General features: G+C 41.5%; 1 protein-coding gene across 6 annotated transcripts in view; it reads right to left on the reverse strand.

Moving 5' to 3' along the window:
• Positions 1-18539, reverse strand: part of grin2bb (glutamate receptor, ionotropic, N-methyl D-aspartate 2B, genome duplicate b) — a 102997-nt gene that overhangs the window by 11541 nt on the left and 72917 nt on the right. For all 6 annotated transcript variants that reach the window (XM_020083744.2, XM_069530460.1, XM_069530458.1 and 3 more), the window contains 7 exons: positions 16360-16531; positions 13818-13971; positions 12032-12157; positions 10027-10256; positions 8769-8929; positions 7196-7383; positions 2183-2421 (listed from right to left, as the gene is read on the reverse strand). In XM_020083744.2, coding sequence (XP_019939303.1) covers positions 2183-2421; positions 7196-7383; positions 8769-8929; positions 10027-10256; positions 12032-12157; positions 13818-13971; positions 16360-16531 — 1270 coding nt within the window. The remainder of the gene's footprint in view (positions 1-2182; positions 2422-7195; positions 7384-8768; positions 8930-10026; positions 10257-12031; positions 12158-13817; positions 13972-16359; positions 16532-18539) is intronic.

Below are 18539 nucleotides of genomic sequence, written 5' to 3' on the forward strand. Positions count from 1 at the left end.
TTCAGTTAGAGAGCAGGACGTCTACAGATTTTTTCATGCTTTCACTTAAAACTACATTGGCGCTCAAAATGTATGCTTGCACTCAAACAACCCCTGCTTGTGCTTGGATTTGCTCTGCTTGTTCTCAAACTGTATGACTTGCACTAGAATATTTTGTTGCTTGGACAGATTTCCTGTGCTCATCTGCCAATACATATGCTTCTTTAGTGAACACTAAACGTCTGCTCTTGGATTTCTCCCCCACAGGGGCGAACAATTTCATTTGTTAACACTACACCTGGCGCTGTATGGGTTAGGGGAATTTTGACAGAGCGCAGTGAATAAAAATCCAAGGGCAGAGGAAAATCTAAGAGCAACTGTTTCAAGCGCACACATAAGGAGCGTGAGCACAAGGTAAAGACTTAAAGCTGGAGCTTACCCCATAACTGGTTAATTGTTCCATCTGTCAACATATAAATATCCTGGCGCTCACAAAATGAAACAAGATGCTAGATGTGTCATTTCCCTTTGTTCTTACAGCATGTGTCCTTTTAGGTTTTTCATTGCACTATTTTAAATGTGGAGAGGGGAATTAATGAACTTGTTACCTGTTTTATTTATAGGTAATGATGCTTTCATAAACCATTCCCATTCTAAATGACTCTTGAACCCTATGAAGCCAGAATGGTTAGTGACATAGTTTGATCAAAGTAAAACTAGTAGACATAAAAGGTCCAGTGTGTAAAATTTAGGTGAAAGGGATCTATTGGCAGAAATTCAATATAAAATAATCATAGTGATGTTTTCACAAGTGTGTTTCATCTAAATTGCAAAAATTGTTGTTTTCTTTACCTTAGAATGGGCCCCTTATAATTCTTTATATTTACATCAGGAGCGGGTCCTCTCTATGGAGGCCACCATGTTTTATGACAACTGAAGGCTTCCAGGTTCTCTTTCATGTTTGGAAGGAGAGGGTGAGGTGAGGGGTATTCACCTGCAAAATGAAACATCACCACTAGATATCACTAAATCCTACACACTGAATCTTTAAGGTGTCAGTATGCTTTCAACTGAAGTGGTTGTTCGAGGGTCGAACAGCGTCTGAATCCCTCCTACCTCACTGTTTAACTGTTGTTGTACCGTTCTGAAAGTGAGTTGAGGTGAAACAATAGAAAAGGTTGGGCTTCGCTCTCAGGAATCCCTTTTTAATTTACACCACAATTGTATTTGTACTGATTTATTTGTATAAACATGCACATTGCTTGTTAATATTTCTGGGGAGAGACTGTCTCAAAATGTGTGCTGATATCCAAACATTTTAATGAAGACAGCATCTCACGCCTCTTTATGACAGCCAGCTGCATCTGTTTTTGTAACAGCTATAAACACTTAAACGCCTGATTAACTAATTAATTTAGAGCAAACTGCAACCTTAATGTTGTAGTTCATTAGTTTTGGCCTAAATTATATGTCCATTATCCGGCTGTTAGCTGCAGTCCTGCAAACATATTTTACTAGCTGGATTGCTGTTCCATATTGATCCTTCATATTCATATACTCCCTGTATATCATTTCAGAGCTAGGGGGCAATATTCTAAGGAAATAGTCTGGGATTAAAATGCAATATGCCATATTTGCTTATTATCTAAGATTGTAAAGTTATACATTTGCACGAATGCACAAAAGTTATCGAATCATGTATGTTATTTGGTTAATTTTACAACTATGTCATCAAAATCCAGGTATGATAACAGACTGAATGAATTCCAACAGTCAGGGTTTGTGATGTCACAAATTTAAGAAACAAATCCTGTCAACTTGTGGGTGGAGATCAGTAGGAAGGTGTAGAATTCTATTTGAGTCATTTTACGACCAACAGGGGAAATTCTTTCAGTGAATATGTAATTTTGAGGAATAAAGATGAGCTTTATAGGGTGTGATGAGCTACTTGAGTGGGTCTTTAATTTAAATGATAAAAATTGGAAATGCCAACTTTCTAGGGTATTTCTGAACAGTGCAGGCTGCTACAACTGTCTGGCTGTGCTAAATAAAAAAGCCACAGGTAAGTCAGGTGAGTCATCGTATCCCCCTGACAGATTTGATACAACTCAACCAGAGCAGTTGGTTTTAAAACAAATACTACTGTGATCTGTCTGTCAGGAGGACAAAGGTCAGACCTAAAATAAAGTATGAGCCCACTCACTCTGCTAATGGAGAAGGTGAACCCGGGCTTCCCGGAGCACACGCCCATGAAGCAGAAGCGCAGCTGCCAGTAGAACAAATGCTCGCAGATGAAGGTGATGAATGACAGGACCATGGCGGCCGCGAGCATGTAGAAGACCCCTGCCATGTTGTCCACGTCCAGCTGGCTGCTCATCACCTCGTTCTTCTCGTTGTGGCAGATGCCCGTCAGCCACAGGGCCTCAAACTCCTCCATATCACCTGGAGGAAGGAGAAACGCAGGTTAACGCTTAGATGTGTTGATGTAACTGTTTGTGTGACTTGCACACTTGGATGGGCTTTCTCCCTTGGGTGTCTGAGCATTTAAGTGTGAGTACAAAAAGAGAGGACACATTTTATGACACGGCGAGTTGATGCCAAAAACAGCTCAGGTCTCATGTACGTGCAACACATGTCATGTTGCATTATTTTGACTAAATGCCGCCAGAGGATCATCCTCATTAAGAATTGCTTACGCAAGCCTAACCCTTCCTTTTTGTGGGGGGAAAAACACAACTGCCTTCTGGGATCAGACATTCCTCAGGGAGGAAGTGTATGTTGTCACGTGATGAGCGTTTCCGCCCTAAAATGTGTCCCCCTCAGTTCCATATCCCTGGGAGGGGTTACTGAGGCAGGAGGACACGTCCAGAGAGATTTGTTTGATCTGCACCAGTGGTCTGTCTGAGGTTTTTTTTGAGCGTCTGTGTGTCTGTGTGAGATCAAGGGACTATATATTTTACTAACGCTTGCGCAACACTGTTTTGTCTATGAGTGTTTGAGTAAAATGAATTCGCTAAAAATTACGTGCAGCGTCTTCGGCTGTAGCGATGGGCACAGGTTTTATGGTATCACATCTGGCAACATCACTGTGATAACAAGACAAAAATCTTACATTTGTTTCTGTGTTTGGATTAAACCAATGAGATATAACCTGTTATTGGATATACACAGGGATTTTTAAACACGGGTAAACCTGCTAAGAAAAGGCAATTGAGTTTGCCTTTCTGTTTTTTCCACCGGTACGTCATGTTCGACGTCACACACTCCACATCACACACCTGAAGCGCTGACTAAACCCCATATTTACCTGATCTGTGAGTGAATGCTGATTGTATCCATTCCCATTGCAGGCAAAAGCCAGATTTCAGTTGGTGCTGGTGGTTTTTTTCACAGATGGAAAACGTATGTAGCAAGGAAGTTAAACTAATCAAAGCAGCTCGAGTCACCAGGTCCTGACTTAAGACAAAGATATGACACAGAGAGAATGTGTATTTCCCAAATTGATGAACTGTTCCTTTACAAAGTAAGTTTTTTGATGGCTGCATTTCAATGGACAAAGATGAAATAACCTGTCTCAGAGAGCCTTTGTTGATGTAATGTTTCACCTGTGCTTTGACATATTATGACACAAATTAACAGAAAAAGAACACAGGGAAAAAATACAGTCACAACTAGAAGGGTGTTTATCTGGATCCACTCCAAAACTGAATGGGTTTGTCCTTGGATCAAGCGCCCACCTCCTCACAAAGTCATGGATATCGGTTGAGTAGTTTTTGTGTAATCCTGCTTACAAACAGACAAACATAAGCAAATGAAAACATGAATTCCCTCGTGAAGGGAAAAAATTGGATGCATGTGTTTCTGGCTCAACTCCAGGGAACCCAGATATCCCAGAAAACCAAGAACAGGAACTGTGCATGGGAAGCTAGCTGGGCTACGCACTAGGCTAAAGGCTTACCCGTACAGACCAGCACTCCCAATACACGATACATTACCTTTTTTTTTCTCTTTCCAAAACAAATTGACATGCTGTCTGGGCCTAGGTTTTTACGACAGGTGACAGTGGAAACACTACCACTTTTGTCCACAGGGGCGCTCAAATCAACGGAAATGAAAAGTTCCTTGTTTGGAGCTTTAAGAATTGGATTAATACAAAAAATAATCAATAATGGAAAGCAAATCATTGGAATCTATTCAATTGTAATTGAAATGATACTTATTCGGTCCTTTCTATTCCTTCCTCTGTTCTTCAACATCAAGATCATCATCCCTTTCTTCCTCCATTTTTAACCTCTCCCTCTCTTCCCTCCTGATCCTGTGTCAGTTCAGATACCATGACATCATTTTCCAGTTAGTCGGCCGTTGCTGACCCTCTGCCTCTGCACATATGACTTACATCATGTTCATATGTGGACTCTAGCAGGATGTGACAGATATGAGCAAACATCGATGAGTCTGACATCTAAACCTGGAAGAACATATGTGTGCTGACAGCCAAACAGTCCACATGAAGTACTAGGATGTAATGTCTGACATGATGTGCCCAGGTGACACAACAATGAGACTTAACTTCCATTTGGTAAATTTGTACAGACACAACTGATCTTTGTGGAACACAAACTCATGCAGCCACAGTCATGAACACCTGTGTGTCTCAACATGCTCCACAATATATGATCTGGCATGTGCTGAACAGTATGGAGCACAATGTACCTCTGCTGGAGGTGGAGAGTTATGCCTTCTCTCAATTCACATCTCAGGAAGATTGCTATCAAAACAAGCATGTAAAGAGTCTGAGTGAGAATAACGAGGGATGTAATGTTACTCCTGTGTCTCGTATATGAAGGTTGAAGAAAATGTCCCCACCCACGTCTTCAGTGCGGGGCAGTTTCTATGGACAGGACACACGTTCCATTGAAATGACCGATGTAAACATTCTGACTGACTGTGTACTGATCAACAGATGAATCTGTCCGAGTGGTGTTCCATTTCTTAGGGGAAGATTTTCTAGCCGTCTCCCTAGTGGCTCCGTTTGGAGGGGCACACTACCAACGAAAGGCACTTCATATCTAGGGGTAGGGCCAAGGGAGAGGTATTGGTCTAACCAACGTTTGTTGTCCCACTTAGTTACTGCAGCCTGAGGGGAGATGTTCCTCCACTGCATCATCTCCAAACGTGGAGGACTCCTGCCTGTAGCTTAAAAACTGACCTTGTTAAAAAAGTGCCAAGTGTACCAAGTGTCCAAACCACCACAACGCTCATTCCTCTCATCACAAAGAGGCAGCAGCTCGATGCAGAAGTGCTCATGGATCACTGCACTCGTCATTCTCTCACTGTGACGCCACATGCCCTGCTGGCTTTTTTCGGTCACTTCCCAAAACACACAACAGCTGGGGCTTGAAAGAAAAAAAAAAGGACATACAAATTGAGACAAATGCTCTGTGGTGCATTTAGTGTCCTTTTTTCTTGCTTTCCCAAGAATACAACCTCTCAGCAATATTTATATTATATGGTCCTGGTGCAGTCAAGGAATACTACCACCACATTGTTGAATTGATAAGCTGGTGTCACAGTGTTGAAGTAATAATTTTTACAAAGATAAATGTGCTGGTCATGAGCTGTCACAGTGGTCCACTCCTGCGCTGCTCCACCAGCGGGGGAGGTAAAAGGTTTAAAATATTTATGTTCTTTTCTAAATCATTGACTTCACTTTACAGCTTTTATTTCTGCGTCTTCTGAGGTGTGGGACAGAACATCTCACAACTCTACACTACTCAAAACCAGGAATATCGATCATGACAAAAGATGTGTTCACAACAATTGACTCTGCAGATGCCTGTACTACCAGGCAGGATTTGCACTTATTGAATGACTTCAGGTTTAGTTCAGAGTTTTCAGTCCTACGAAGCTCGTTCACTTCTTATCTGAGCAAATCGACATTATTACTTAGGCTGAACTTACCTACTCCAGAGCAGGTTAAGATGGAGATCAGAGATTAAGCTGTATGAAAGCTCTGCTCACTGACCAAACGATTCCTGAAACATGACATCACGGTTCTCAGAGGTAAAAAAGAATCTCTCTGATGAGTATCTTTATGAAAGATATAGATTCTCATCGGTGGGAATGATAAACCTTTGTTAACTGCTGGAGCCGAAAATAACCAACCTGACACGTAGAAGCAATGTGGTCACCGTACCACAGACTGTCTGCATTGATCTATGAGTCTTTACTTGTGGGAGTTATTGATATTGATCAACTGGGTGTGTTAGCAGCGGGATAACTAGACATTGTTTCATCCTTTTATCTTTCCCTTCAAGTAGGTTTATCCTATGAAATTAAATATTCATTTGGAATGGGGAACAGATAGTTTACAGATTTACCTTGTGACAGCCCCCACCACAGTTTCAGTTTTGTAAGAAAACTTCAACCGGCATCAACACAGGCCGAACAAAAAGCCCATTCCAAACTGGCAGGTTCAGAAGGAGCATTGCAAAGTGTTTGAAAGTTCTCAGACACTTTCATATCTTGTTAGTGACTAATTTACCCGTCCATGGGTCCAGTTCCTGAAATACAATCGTCACTAAAGAAACAAGTCAATCACACAAGTATCAACAAACTCCAGAGACTTCAGTATTTCACCAGTCAGCTCATCTACAGTTTTCCTTTTATCTATCTCCATCAATATTTCCCTGTCTCTGCTCAAACAGCCTTTACAGTGTCTCACTTCTACAACTAAAGCAGTCACATTGTTGGAACTGCTGGTACCTCATTGCTGATTCAGGACTGCAATCTGCCACCCTGACTCAGGAGTCCTCACTGACCACTGTGATTCAGCAGCAGGTTGATGGGTTATCACCACAAGAAGCAACCAGACCACCTCCTGAGTCACAGCTCCTTCAAAGCTACTTCAATGACTCTCACATTGTTATTCTGATGAGGGTATAGCTTCACTTGTAATTCTCAACCTGAATAATAATGTACTGTTTTAAGCTCTGTAACAGTGATTCAACCCTGAAGAAAAATGTTTTTTCTTTATACCGAGACAAAAAACAAGCCAAGGTTAAAAAATTCTGAAAAAAGACAGATCGAGAAGATGAGTTTTGCTGCTCTTTAATAAGGTTGTTAGAGTTGTATACCCCATAGGTAATGGAATAATATAAAGGCCCAGATATTACAATTAAAATAGGACACCATTTAAACCTATGGTTCAATTTACCGTCTCCAAACAGCATGAGAATGGCAAGATCCACGGCTCGTTTCCAGCCTGAGTCCTTCTGGATGGCGATGCCGTAACCCGTGGATGCGAACACTTTGCCACTCCCAATGGTGACCAGCTTACAGCCCTCGTCTCTGCCCGCCATGTAGTTTAGCACCGCAGCGTCATAGATGAAGGCATCCAGTTTGCTGCAGAGCACAATGGAAAGAAAATGTTTTACATGGCCTATCACCACTAATTAATCTGTGACTGTAAATGAAGGGGTCCAAAATGCTATTTTAAGACAATGATGGATTCTTTAGCGTAGTGTTATTATGGACACTATAGTATTTTGCTTTTATTGTGAAAATGTTTAGGGCCACATAACACACAGATATTAAGTTTAGAATGCAGAGATTCACATAAAGTTGTCTAACCCTATACATATAAATAAAATAAATTAATAGAACATAAATAAAGATAAAGAACAATTTGGATATAATCACAGACTACACGATCTTCTTCTCCACTTTTTCTAGCTTTCCTTTGTTTAGTAAAGATGAGGCAGCGCATTAACAAATGATAATTTTCTGTGAAATAAAACAATAATGATCAAAGTGAAAAGAGCAGCAGCAATATTTCACACACAGGAAATACAATAGATTGAATGAGAACAAGTGTTTCACAAAACAATCAATAAAAAATCCATCTTACGTTTTGTTTTCAATCACATCTACTGGTCTTCCTCAGCAGATGGAGTTGCTTGTAGTTAGTTGTCAGGGAGATGGTTTAGGTATTGGAATTTCCATCCTAAATCATGACATGTGACCATGACAACTCCATCTGCTAAGGAGGGCCATGAATGTGGCTGAAAGCCTTAGCAAACAAGTAAGTTTGACCATGAGTGGACTTTTCTTTAGTGACTCACCTCCGACTATTATTCACGCCTAAGTGAATTTCCCATGTAACAAGGTGTGCCAGGATCTGAGCTCAAACATTTTGTGAAGGACACTGTATTCTACTCTTTTCTCTCCGTATCTGTCCTGAGCGAGTTTAAAGATAAATTAACATGACAGTCTCCAGCTTGGTGACAAAACCACCATCAAACGGTGCCTCAGGGCACCAGGCCTCTGTGGTCATTCAGTTCAAACTCTCACCAAACATCAGACGTACATTACTGCTCTGCATCCTTCACTCTTCAGAGGGGCTGATGAAAAAATTGGGGCGACAGAGAGAGAGATAGAAAGAGAGTGAAGAGGAAGGGGTGATATTAGCTGACTTTCTCAGCCACAGAGAGTGAATATTAGCTAGTTTCCTCATCAACCACAGGCTACGCTGCTATTCTGAGCAGCAGCGTCAGGCAGAGACACGGCTCCACCGGCTGCTCACCCACATTCCCCAGAATGCTCACTCTTCCTCCGTCTCTCCTGATTCCTTCATCATCTTTTCTCTGTATTGCATCAGTGCAGGGCCTCACAGCTCTGTAACACTGTCTCTTTTCTCCCTGCTGAGACCCTTTCAACTCCCTTCTTCCCTAAATCCTCCCCCAATCTGTCTCTCTCCATCCTCCCCTCCTCCTCCTCCTCCTCCTCACCCGGACTTCAGACTGTACAGCGCCTCATCTACATTCTTCTGGTGGAAACTGGTCATGTAGGAATGCATGTCCCGGTAGTTGTTGCGGATGTTGCGCTCTGTGCTCCCATTGGGCACCGTGCCAAACCGGAACGGCGGCGAGAATTCGTTGGGCTTCTGGAACTGCGGTGGGGGATTTTTCCGGAAAAGAAACCACACAGAGAAAATGACAGAGGAGTGCTCGTTAATATGGAAGAGGCACTGAGCTGCATCAAATACCCTTTAATGCACTGTTGAGCAGGAGCAAAGGACTTTTGCTTTTGGAAGCTTTAAATTAACTGAATGCTAATTGTTGTACCCAAAAAAAAGAAAAACATGAGTGAATCTTTAGCTCACTACTGTCAAGTTCAAAATAAGTATCATGCAAATCAGAAGCATAGAAGTGCTGAAAAAGGGGAATGCAATAAATGTTAATTTTCAATACTCATTCATCAACTTAATTCCTCAATTTCTCCTTCTGATTGTTTGTCCAATGCCTAATCAGAAAAAAAGTGACAAATACAAATCATAATACCAAGGTGACGCTTTTTTCTAGAACAACCCAAAACCCAAAGATCTTCAGTTTTTACAAAGACAAGTAGCAAGTGAGAAAAAGCTGGAAGTAGGTCATATTTGGCATTTTAGCGTTTCTGCTTGAAAATGACTTCTGCTTTTCGGCTTATTGATTAAAGCTGGGGTTGGTGATCCTAGAAAAGTAAACAAGAGCAAGCTACACAAAAATTCAACCAATACATTACACCCCCTCCCATCAACCCTCTCGACAAAGCTACGCCCCCGATACACATTATCATGCAGTGACTGACAACTTCTCTGTGACTTGCTCACCAACTTCTGACTAACATCGAGGATTATCAACGATTTATGGCTGAAGACTCCGGTCATCATTTACTTTCGTGTTAGACAGACAGCTGCTTTTATTTATTGATGGCTCTCTAACTAGTTGTTTCAGCTTCAGTTATCTGTGTGGCACATTCTCACTTAAAAGGATTTTTGTTTAACAGGATGTTGCTTTAAGATAACAGCTACCCTGTATAATAAAGTTTAATTAAACAAAATAATCAGACATTAAAACAGTCATTAGCTCTAAATGAAGTCTCTCATAAACTCCGGTATCTACTTGTTCAAACACAGGAAGCTGCTCATAATCAGTCTCACGTTGGGTACGTTCTCACACCTGCTCCTCCGCCCCACAAACCCCTCGCATTGCCTCGAATTCACACCTTTTTGTCCGACAGGCCCGACACCTGGTCGACATACTCTTCCTGGATCATGAAGGCAGCCAGGTTGGCAGTGTAGGAAGCCAGGAAGATGACAGCGAAGAAGGCCCACACCGACACCATGATCTTACTGGTGGTGCCTTTGGGATTCTGCACGGGGACGGAGTTGTTGAAAACCAGACCCCAGAGCAGCCAGACGGCCTTACCGATGGTGAAGGAGGGACCTCCGGGCTCTGGGAGACAGAAGTGAGAACAGGGGGATGAGGCAGGGAGGTAGAAAAGGAAGATGACAGAAGGAAGAACATGAAAGAAAACAGCTTCAGAGATCACACAGTAGATACTACTTTATTCACTTTATGTGCATTTACTCATGATCGCTGTTGTGGGAGGAAGTTGATGGATGGCGGTGACAGTAATTGGTTTTATTCCCATCCTTCACTTTGCCAGCGATCGCAGGGCGCGCAGCACAATCCGCATCTGCTCATGCAGCCACCGACGTGACAACCCACTGTTACAGGCTAACTCTGTTCCACCTACTTCTATAGCCGTATGACAAGCTACCTACTGTAGCTGCGCAGCCTCAGAGATGGGAAGAAAGAGAGAGAGTGTGGGGGGGGGGGGGGCGGTAGATGGGCACACAGCAGGCTACAATTATGCTACAGCTGGAGCAGGAGTACAACAGCCTTACATAACCCGGCAATTAAACCACACACTGCTGCTGTGACAGAAGACATTCAGAAAACAGTGTTGGAAGAAAACAGAATTCCAAAGCAAACACCATTACTCTCATCCCCTCCGGTCTTTGGTTGAAAGGTTGCGAGCAACAATATAACACTTATCACACTTCTCTGATTTTCTCTGGAGGAGCTGCTATTTGGCCGAATAATATGGTCCTGAGATTTTAACAGAGCTGCATGGATAAAAAGAAAAGAAAAAAAGTTTGAATATGACCCATTGATCTGGATGGGCTAATTGATTAGAAGGACCTGCTGGAGACATATTTGATTCAACAGAGCTGCTTTCAGAATGTGCACTGAACTCTGTATTCTCTCCTGAAAGTATTCAGACAGCTTGTATGTGAGAAGACGAATGTCCAAGTTAGTTGCTCTGGACATTTTGTGAAGTTTTTTAGCCAGCCGCCCCAAGTAAAAACTCCCGAAAATGTCCAAAAGTAACAAAGGTCGTGTCATACATGTAGAAGACGCAGGCGGAGTAGAAGATTTCAACTTGGAAAGACGAGATTCAAGAGCTTTTGATGATAAGGGCCAACGCTGCTGTTGATGTGCTGTGACAAAAAAACCCACTTGATTACCACAGCGGAATTTATACGCCATGCCCTGCCTCCTGCATGCTCAACCAAGATGCCACCTCTCGCTGGGATGCTCCAAAGAATTTCCTGTGGTCAGAACAGTTCTTACCTGCTCAATCTCCGGCTGTGTTCTTTAGGCCAAGTCTGGAAAATGATCCATAGTTCATGTCTGAATAAAGCTCAGGCTTCAACATACAGTCAAAGCCTGTTAAACCAGACACGTATTTTCAACGCATGGTAATAAATCTACTTAAGTACATTCATCAGTTTCACTACCTTGATGTGGTGGTATAAAACTGGGGTAATATTTGAGAATGACAAAAATAAACAAAAAGATATTGTAATTCCTTTGTTCACAAAGAAAAAGTAATTAAGATCAACTGTCTGGTTCTCGTCAATGATCCTGTTCATTAGTGAAAGAGCTTAAGTGAGCGTAGATGTAGATAAGTACTCCGAGTCATCGAGCAGAAGTCCCAGCGCTCCAGTCAAACTCACTCAGAGGAGATCGCCAAAGTAATTTAGCGCATTGCTCGGTCTGAATGCAGCGATCAAGGTAACACTATGTGCCAACTCGTCTTCATTTTAGCACATTGGATTGACTGAAAATGTAGCTCATTGTCACCTTTATGCAGCATGGATTGACTGGGTCTGGGCTTTGTGTGTGTGTGTAGATGTGTGTGTGTGTGTGTCCCCTCTCACCTCGTCCGTCTGCCAGACAGCGATTGTAACCCACCGGGCTGAAGTACTCAAACACAAACACAGCCACGGCCGACACGATCAGCAGCATCACAAACATCATCACCCACACATCAGCACTGAAAGGCTCTAAAAGAGGGGAAGAGGGGGGAGAGGGGATGGGGGGGTACAGCAGGGAGCAGAGGAAGTGGAAAGGCAGAGGGAGGGAGGGTTGTGGGGGATACAGACATAGAGGAAGTTCATTAAACCAAATTAAACATTATTATAAAATCACCCCCTGGTATCAACATGATTATTTGTATTCAGACCGTGTCGCACATTTATGGATTTTATCTGTCTGAACACTGATTAGCATCACAACCCCAGTGTCGTCTGTGACAAACACCAAACATTCTTTGTAATAATGCAGGATATATATATGTAATTATTATTATGTTGGGCATTTTTTGTGCATTATTTATTGACTTTTCTCATAATTTGAAACCTGTAATTACATTTTTACAGATTTTCTTCCCTAATATAATACCCTTTAAGTGAATCAGTATACACACCACGTGCATGAGCTAATATAAAACACTGAGTGTCTGCAATACACAAGGTACATTTAGTAGCTTATCTGTATGTCTCTCCGTTATGTCACATGATCTTCATCACTGTGAATGAAGTGTAAATGTTCCAGTTTTCCCTTTTTTACAGTCACAAAATGAAACCCTGTTTTTGCAGTTCTTCAATACCCATTCATTGTATTTACAGCTGTAATTATATTAGTTTGTATTACTTGTAGCATCATAACCAATGATCACTGTTCTACAGCATTGGTGCTTTTGATGTTATTGCAAACTCTTTTTTCTGCCACTGGAAACAGGATTTCCTCCTCATGATATTTGTCACTGACTTTAGCAGTGACAACGATTGTTTATCAAAAATACATTTATAAATCCAGACAGCTGTCATTTGTTGTTTTTATGGTGGGGAGTCTAATCTAAAAAATTGCAGGAAGTAATACAACCAGTAGGATCCATCACAGAGCGCTGCTTGATGACTATTGACTAACTTTCTTATTGAAAATTACATGCGTTTGTCTGACTACAGATGCATCAGCTGCTCATGTGGTGGAGGATCTTAGGGATTATTAATGATTGATGATCATTTAATAGTTACTTTTTTAAAGTAAAGAGGAGGGATATGACTGAGAGCTCCAGAAAAGCTACTAAATGGACCTTGCAGTTAGATTGTTTTGTCAACTTAATTCTGTAGGCTCAACAAAATATTATTTTCATCATCGCTTCATTGTTTCCCTGATCAATTGTTTGTTCTATAAAGTTGTAAAACTGTGAACAAATATTCATGAAATTATTTAATGGACTTCGCAAAAATGAAGCGAAATCATCTAGATCGCTCACTGGTGGTGGCTGCAGTGTAGGTCATAGACCCTGCCTCCTACATGTTAGGATATGGGACATGGACTAAACTAAAAAGTCCCATTACATATTTAATAATTTTAATGATTTGCAATGTTCATTTGCTGGTAAATTTGGTTTTAATCAGTGACCCTATAAAAAAACAATTTCAGTTGGATTTTAAGTTTTAATGTAACCACTCTTTTATATTTTGTGCTGCGAGAACCCGAATTACCACAGATAAACAACAAATTGGTTATTTGGATATCTTGAATATCTGCTTGTGACTGTGCATGTCCTACGTGATATTAGCGCGTTCTCGTGCATGTAAGTGTTCTCGACTGTGTGCTGTTACGTCTGCCAGAAGCACCAGGTGCGTTCCTTCTCACCGAGAAAGGCGGAGGGGGAGACGGTGCCGTTGCTACGAGATACCATGACACTGATCCCTGTCTCGATGAACGGCACAGAGAAGTCGATGACCTCCGACCTCTCCTCGTTGATGGTGAGTGAACCCACCGCCATGTGGGCATTCTTCAACACCACCTGAGGGTCAAGCACAGAGAGACAGAGACAAACAGGAAGTTTATGTGCAGGGTCAGCGGGCATACTCCCAGCATTGTGGTGAACACAGGTTGGTGAAGTGAGCCACCAAGTGTTAAACAGGATATTCCTGCAGATGGAGAAATGGAGGAAAAGGGGATCATTACACCACTGGGTCAGTATTTGACTCCCTACTGAGGGTGCTCAGGTATATTTAGCCCTTAAGATTCAGGAGCCCGGGGCCATGAATAAAAATGGGGCACAAAAGACTGTGTTAATAAGGCATATGTATGCCAGAGTGAGCAGGAATCCTACACACTGTTTTTTCTCTCTGTTCATCACACTTCTTCATAGAGGCCCTCTCTCTTTTTTCCCTCTCTGGTTCTTTTTCCTGTGTCTGTCATCCTGTTTCCCCCCATTCAAATGAAATCATTAGCTGCTTGCTTAGGCATTTAAGGACATGGATTAATGCACCCATGCATGCATGCGCTGCACATTTACATTGCCCCATCTTTACGCTGATGTATATCTCAGGTTGTTAAACACAATCTATAAGAAGGTGGACTTAATATATTGTAATTTCATATTACTGTTCTGCACATTTTTCCTCAACTACGTTCTCCAGATAATAATAAAGTGGCTCGTTCTGTGCCATAATCAATTAAGTTGGACATCACATCGATTTGTAAAGGCTGCCTTGTGCTGGATGTGTAATGTGTGCAGGAGAGAAGTGGGTCTTTCCCTGAGGCTGCTTTCTCTCCCTCTCTCCTTCCCCCTCTCTCTCTCCCTCTCTCCCAATTGCCCTATCTTTCTGACTCTGTCCTTCTCTTTCTCCCTCTCTGATTAGGAGCCTCATCATCCTTCTCCTCCTGAGGTTTTTGCGGAGCTGATCACAGCTTCCCTCAGGCCAGGTTGTGGGGAAGAAGCGCTCAATTGGCGTGAAGGAGGAACTGAGAAACTAACAGAAAGAGACATTCAGAAAATATATCACAAATAAATTCCAATGGGCGAAAGGCACATTCCACATTTGTAGTCGCAGTTGAAATAGATTACATTGTGAATTTACCTTTTTTTTCAGTTTTGTAAAGCAATTTATCTTTGTGTTCATAAGAGAAGCACAGTATTAACTGCTAAACAGTCAAATGGGCAGCAAAAGAAATGAGCAAAGAAAAAGGTCATGAGAAAAATAAAATACATATGCTGAATAAATGATAAATGCATAACAAACACATGGAAAGTGATTCAAACAGTTATATGAATGTATATATTTTTGTATTCTATACCCCGTAGCAGACTCTTCATTGAATCAGTGCCAGCAGAGGACATGGTGGATTTAAGACCAAAAAACACTGTATTTGGTTTTAATTACCACAGACTTATTTTTTAGTTAATGTTCTTGTAGCCTTGTTTCCCATGCCACCAACACTGTCTGACAGTAAACTACTTAAATTAAGACTTTCACTTTATTTCCATCCATCTATCCAGTCTCCATTTAACTCAACCCCAATCAGCAATTGGTTGGATTGTGGGAGAAAGCTGAAGTAAACCCAAACAGACACGGGGAGAACAGTAAGACCCCGGCCAAAACAGGGATTTGAACCGGGAACCTTACTGCTGTGAGGCAATGACTAACCAGACCACTAACCAGTGCTAACTACCACTGTGCCGCTCCTTCACTTTGCTAGGTTTTCATAACTCTAACTCTTTCACAGAAATGCAATTTCTCCCAGTTTGCCAGATAGTATAGACTCTTCTCACTCCTCAAATAAACAGATGTTAAATTTGATTTGATCCCTGTCACCTGATGCAGCTTTTGTTTTCACTATGAACATGACAAATAACTTTGCATTTCATCAGGGATCCTAAAAATAGTAAAATAGTTGTAAGGATGCTGTATCCACGATGCCACAACGCCTACAATGTTGAGCTAAATAGGCGCCACTTAATAAAACATACTTACAGTAGTAATTCATATACTGGTGTAATATACTGGTGCTGATTAATGTCAGAGAAACACGCTGAATGTATTTTAATTTTAAATATACTGCCTGATTTAGTCACTGGAATAATTCATGGTTGTGTGGCGAAGTCTCCAGTGATCTGCCAGCTGTGAAATCTGCAATCAGCTGATCTGCCAGCAGGTCTGTGGGAAATCGACCAAACTGTCATTGTATGTTTAAGCTGTTTACAGCAGATGTCAAGCTGCTGCTTGTTACTGGTGTCAGGCTCGGCCTCACAACAACATCCACATTTCTACTTACACATTTTACATGAATCACAAAAACACATCTTTCCCCTACACAGTAGGGAAGGCTAATTTTAGAGAGAGTGCTTTATCAAAAAAAGGTGCAACACACACAGTAAGTGGATTTATGTGTGAAACATATTCACCTCTCCCACCATGCCGTTCCAGGTCCCGTTAACCTTCTTGCCGTGTTTGCCGTTGGTGACCAGGTAGAGGTCGTACGTGAACTTAACAGCTTTGGCAATCTTCTTCAGGATGTCAATGCAGAAACCCTTGCAGCAGCGCTTGATGTAAATCCCTGAATCACCTGTCTGGTTGCTGGTGGGTGATAAGAGGAGGAGGAGAAGGGGTCAGAGGAGGTAAAGATGAACCAATGGGAGAGAACATTTTAACAGTATTTAGTTTCAAGTGCACATGGGGCAGATTCAAAAGAGGTAATAAAAAGAAAAAAGAGCAGCAACAAGTCTGAGATCAGGTTTTCATGCCAAACAAAAACTCATGATAATCAACTGATACACATTAAATACAGGCAAAATATATATTCTCTTATATAGTTGAAAGGAATATTTGTTACTGCATAGCAACTAAAAAAGAACCCTAATAGAAATATCCATTTTGATTCACAATATCTGAATCTTTATCCAGATGTGCTGTTCATAGATATCACAATAAAGATATCACTAAGTTATTTTTATTATTTCTTGACAAATTCACAAAAATGTGGGAAAATGCCCTCATCTCACAGTGTTAAAGGTTCAGTGTGTATCATTTTGTGATATCTAGTGAAATTGCATGTTGCAGCTGAACACCCCTCACCTCACCCTGCCCTTCCAAACATGAAAAAGAACCTGTGGCAGCCTTCAGTCGTCTCAAAAGATGTTTACTTTGTTCAGTCTAGGCTACTGTAAAAAACATGGCGGCCTCCGTAGAGAGGACCCCTTGATGTAAATATAAAGTATTTAAATATAAAGGGTCTTTTCTGGGGTAAAGAAAACTACAATTCATATAATTTTTATGAAACGAACTAGTGAAAACATAATGAAGATTATTTTATATTCAATTTGTGCCAATAGATCAATTTCTACTAAATCTTACACACTGGACCTTTAAAGAGAGTGATCTGTTCCAGATCCGCATCAAAATTGAATGGGTCATTCCCTGACTGAAACCACATCCTTCCATCAAGTTTTGATAATGTCTCCAGTGCTAACAAAAAAACAGAGAGGATAACCTCCTTGGTGGAGGTAAAAACATAAGACACGGAGCAGTGGGATTAAACAATGTGGAAAGAAAGTTGGTTTTGAGGTCATTATTTAAGCGCTTGATTAAATCCTGCATCCAAATGCAATTTTCTTCTGGCCCAAGTAAACAGGTTAACACATTGTCACTGACAGTTAGACGTTGATGAGGTGACAGAGCATAATGAACAAAGAGTGGCAAACTTGACCGAGCTGCATGTCATCAATCAGTGGGTTGTTCTGGCTCACAGCAGGTACAGGTGCACAACAGCTGTGGATAACAACACAATGGTGGCTTTGGCGAGCTGGGAGGAGGACCTTACCAGAGCCAGACCAAGGACAAACGTGTTTGTTTTAGTGTGTTTGCATTCACACAAGTGTGTGTCAACCCACATCTATAGACAATTGTGGGATTATGAATTCGGGTCCTGCAAGTGAACAACCTTCATGATTACTGAGATAAAATGCACCATGTGACATGGAATAATGTGAACACAGAGGTTTATCTATCTGACACTGAGGCTGCGTCCACATTTGTTTTGCTTTTATGCACACAAGGACAAATTTACACAGCTCTGTGCATCTGGCCCATGAAATACTTTTGGCAGGATAGGATGGATTCTCTGTGGCATTTTGATGTCTTTTCCTGAAACGCTGTATTTGAGGAAGTCTTTGAGGGAAGATAGAGACAGACAGAGGGAGAGAAGGGGGGAATCGGAGAAAGAGCAGGTTGAAAGATCAGTCAATAGAAAAAACAGTGAGCCAGAAGATGTTGGACACCCTCAGGAGATTTCAGGTAGGCTAGTGATAGAAAAGAAGGCCAATGAAGAAAATTCATTATCACACACCAAGGAGAAGAGGATAGCAAGAGGGTCAGGGTGAAGAGAGGGAGGGGGGGGGGGGGAGAACCATCACGGTATTCTGCAGCAGGAGGGGAAAAAAGAAAACTGACATCACAAGGAAAATAATCCATGGCTATTAACATTTAACTATGCACACTTTTGCATCTTTCATGAAAACATCAATCAATGTCTTCATATCTTTTCTTAACATTCACAGTTTGCACAATATTCTGCTGTTTGCGTTTT

The sequence above is a fragment of the Paralichthys olivaceus genome, chromosome 8 (genome assembly GCF_024713975.1).
Source record: "Paralichthys olivaceus isolate ysfri-2021 chromosome 8, ASM2471397v2, whole genome shotgun sequence".
In the NCBI taxonomy this organism is placed as follows: domain Eukaryota; kingdom Metazoa; phylum Chordata; class Actinopteri; order Pleuronectiformes; family Paralichthyidae; genus Paralichthys; species Paralichthys olivaceus.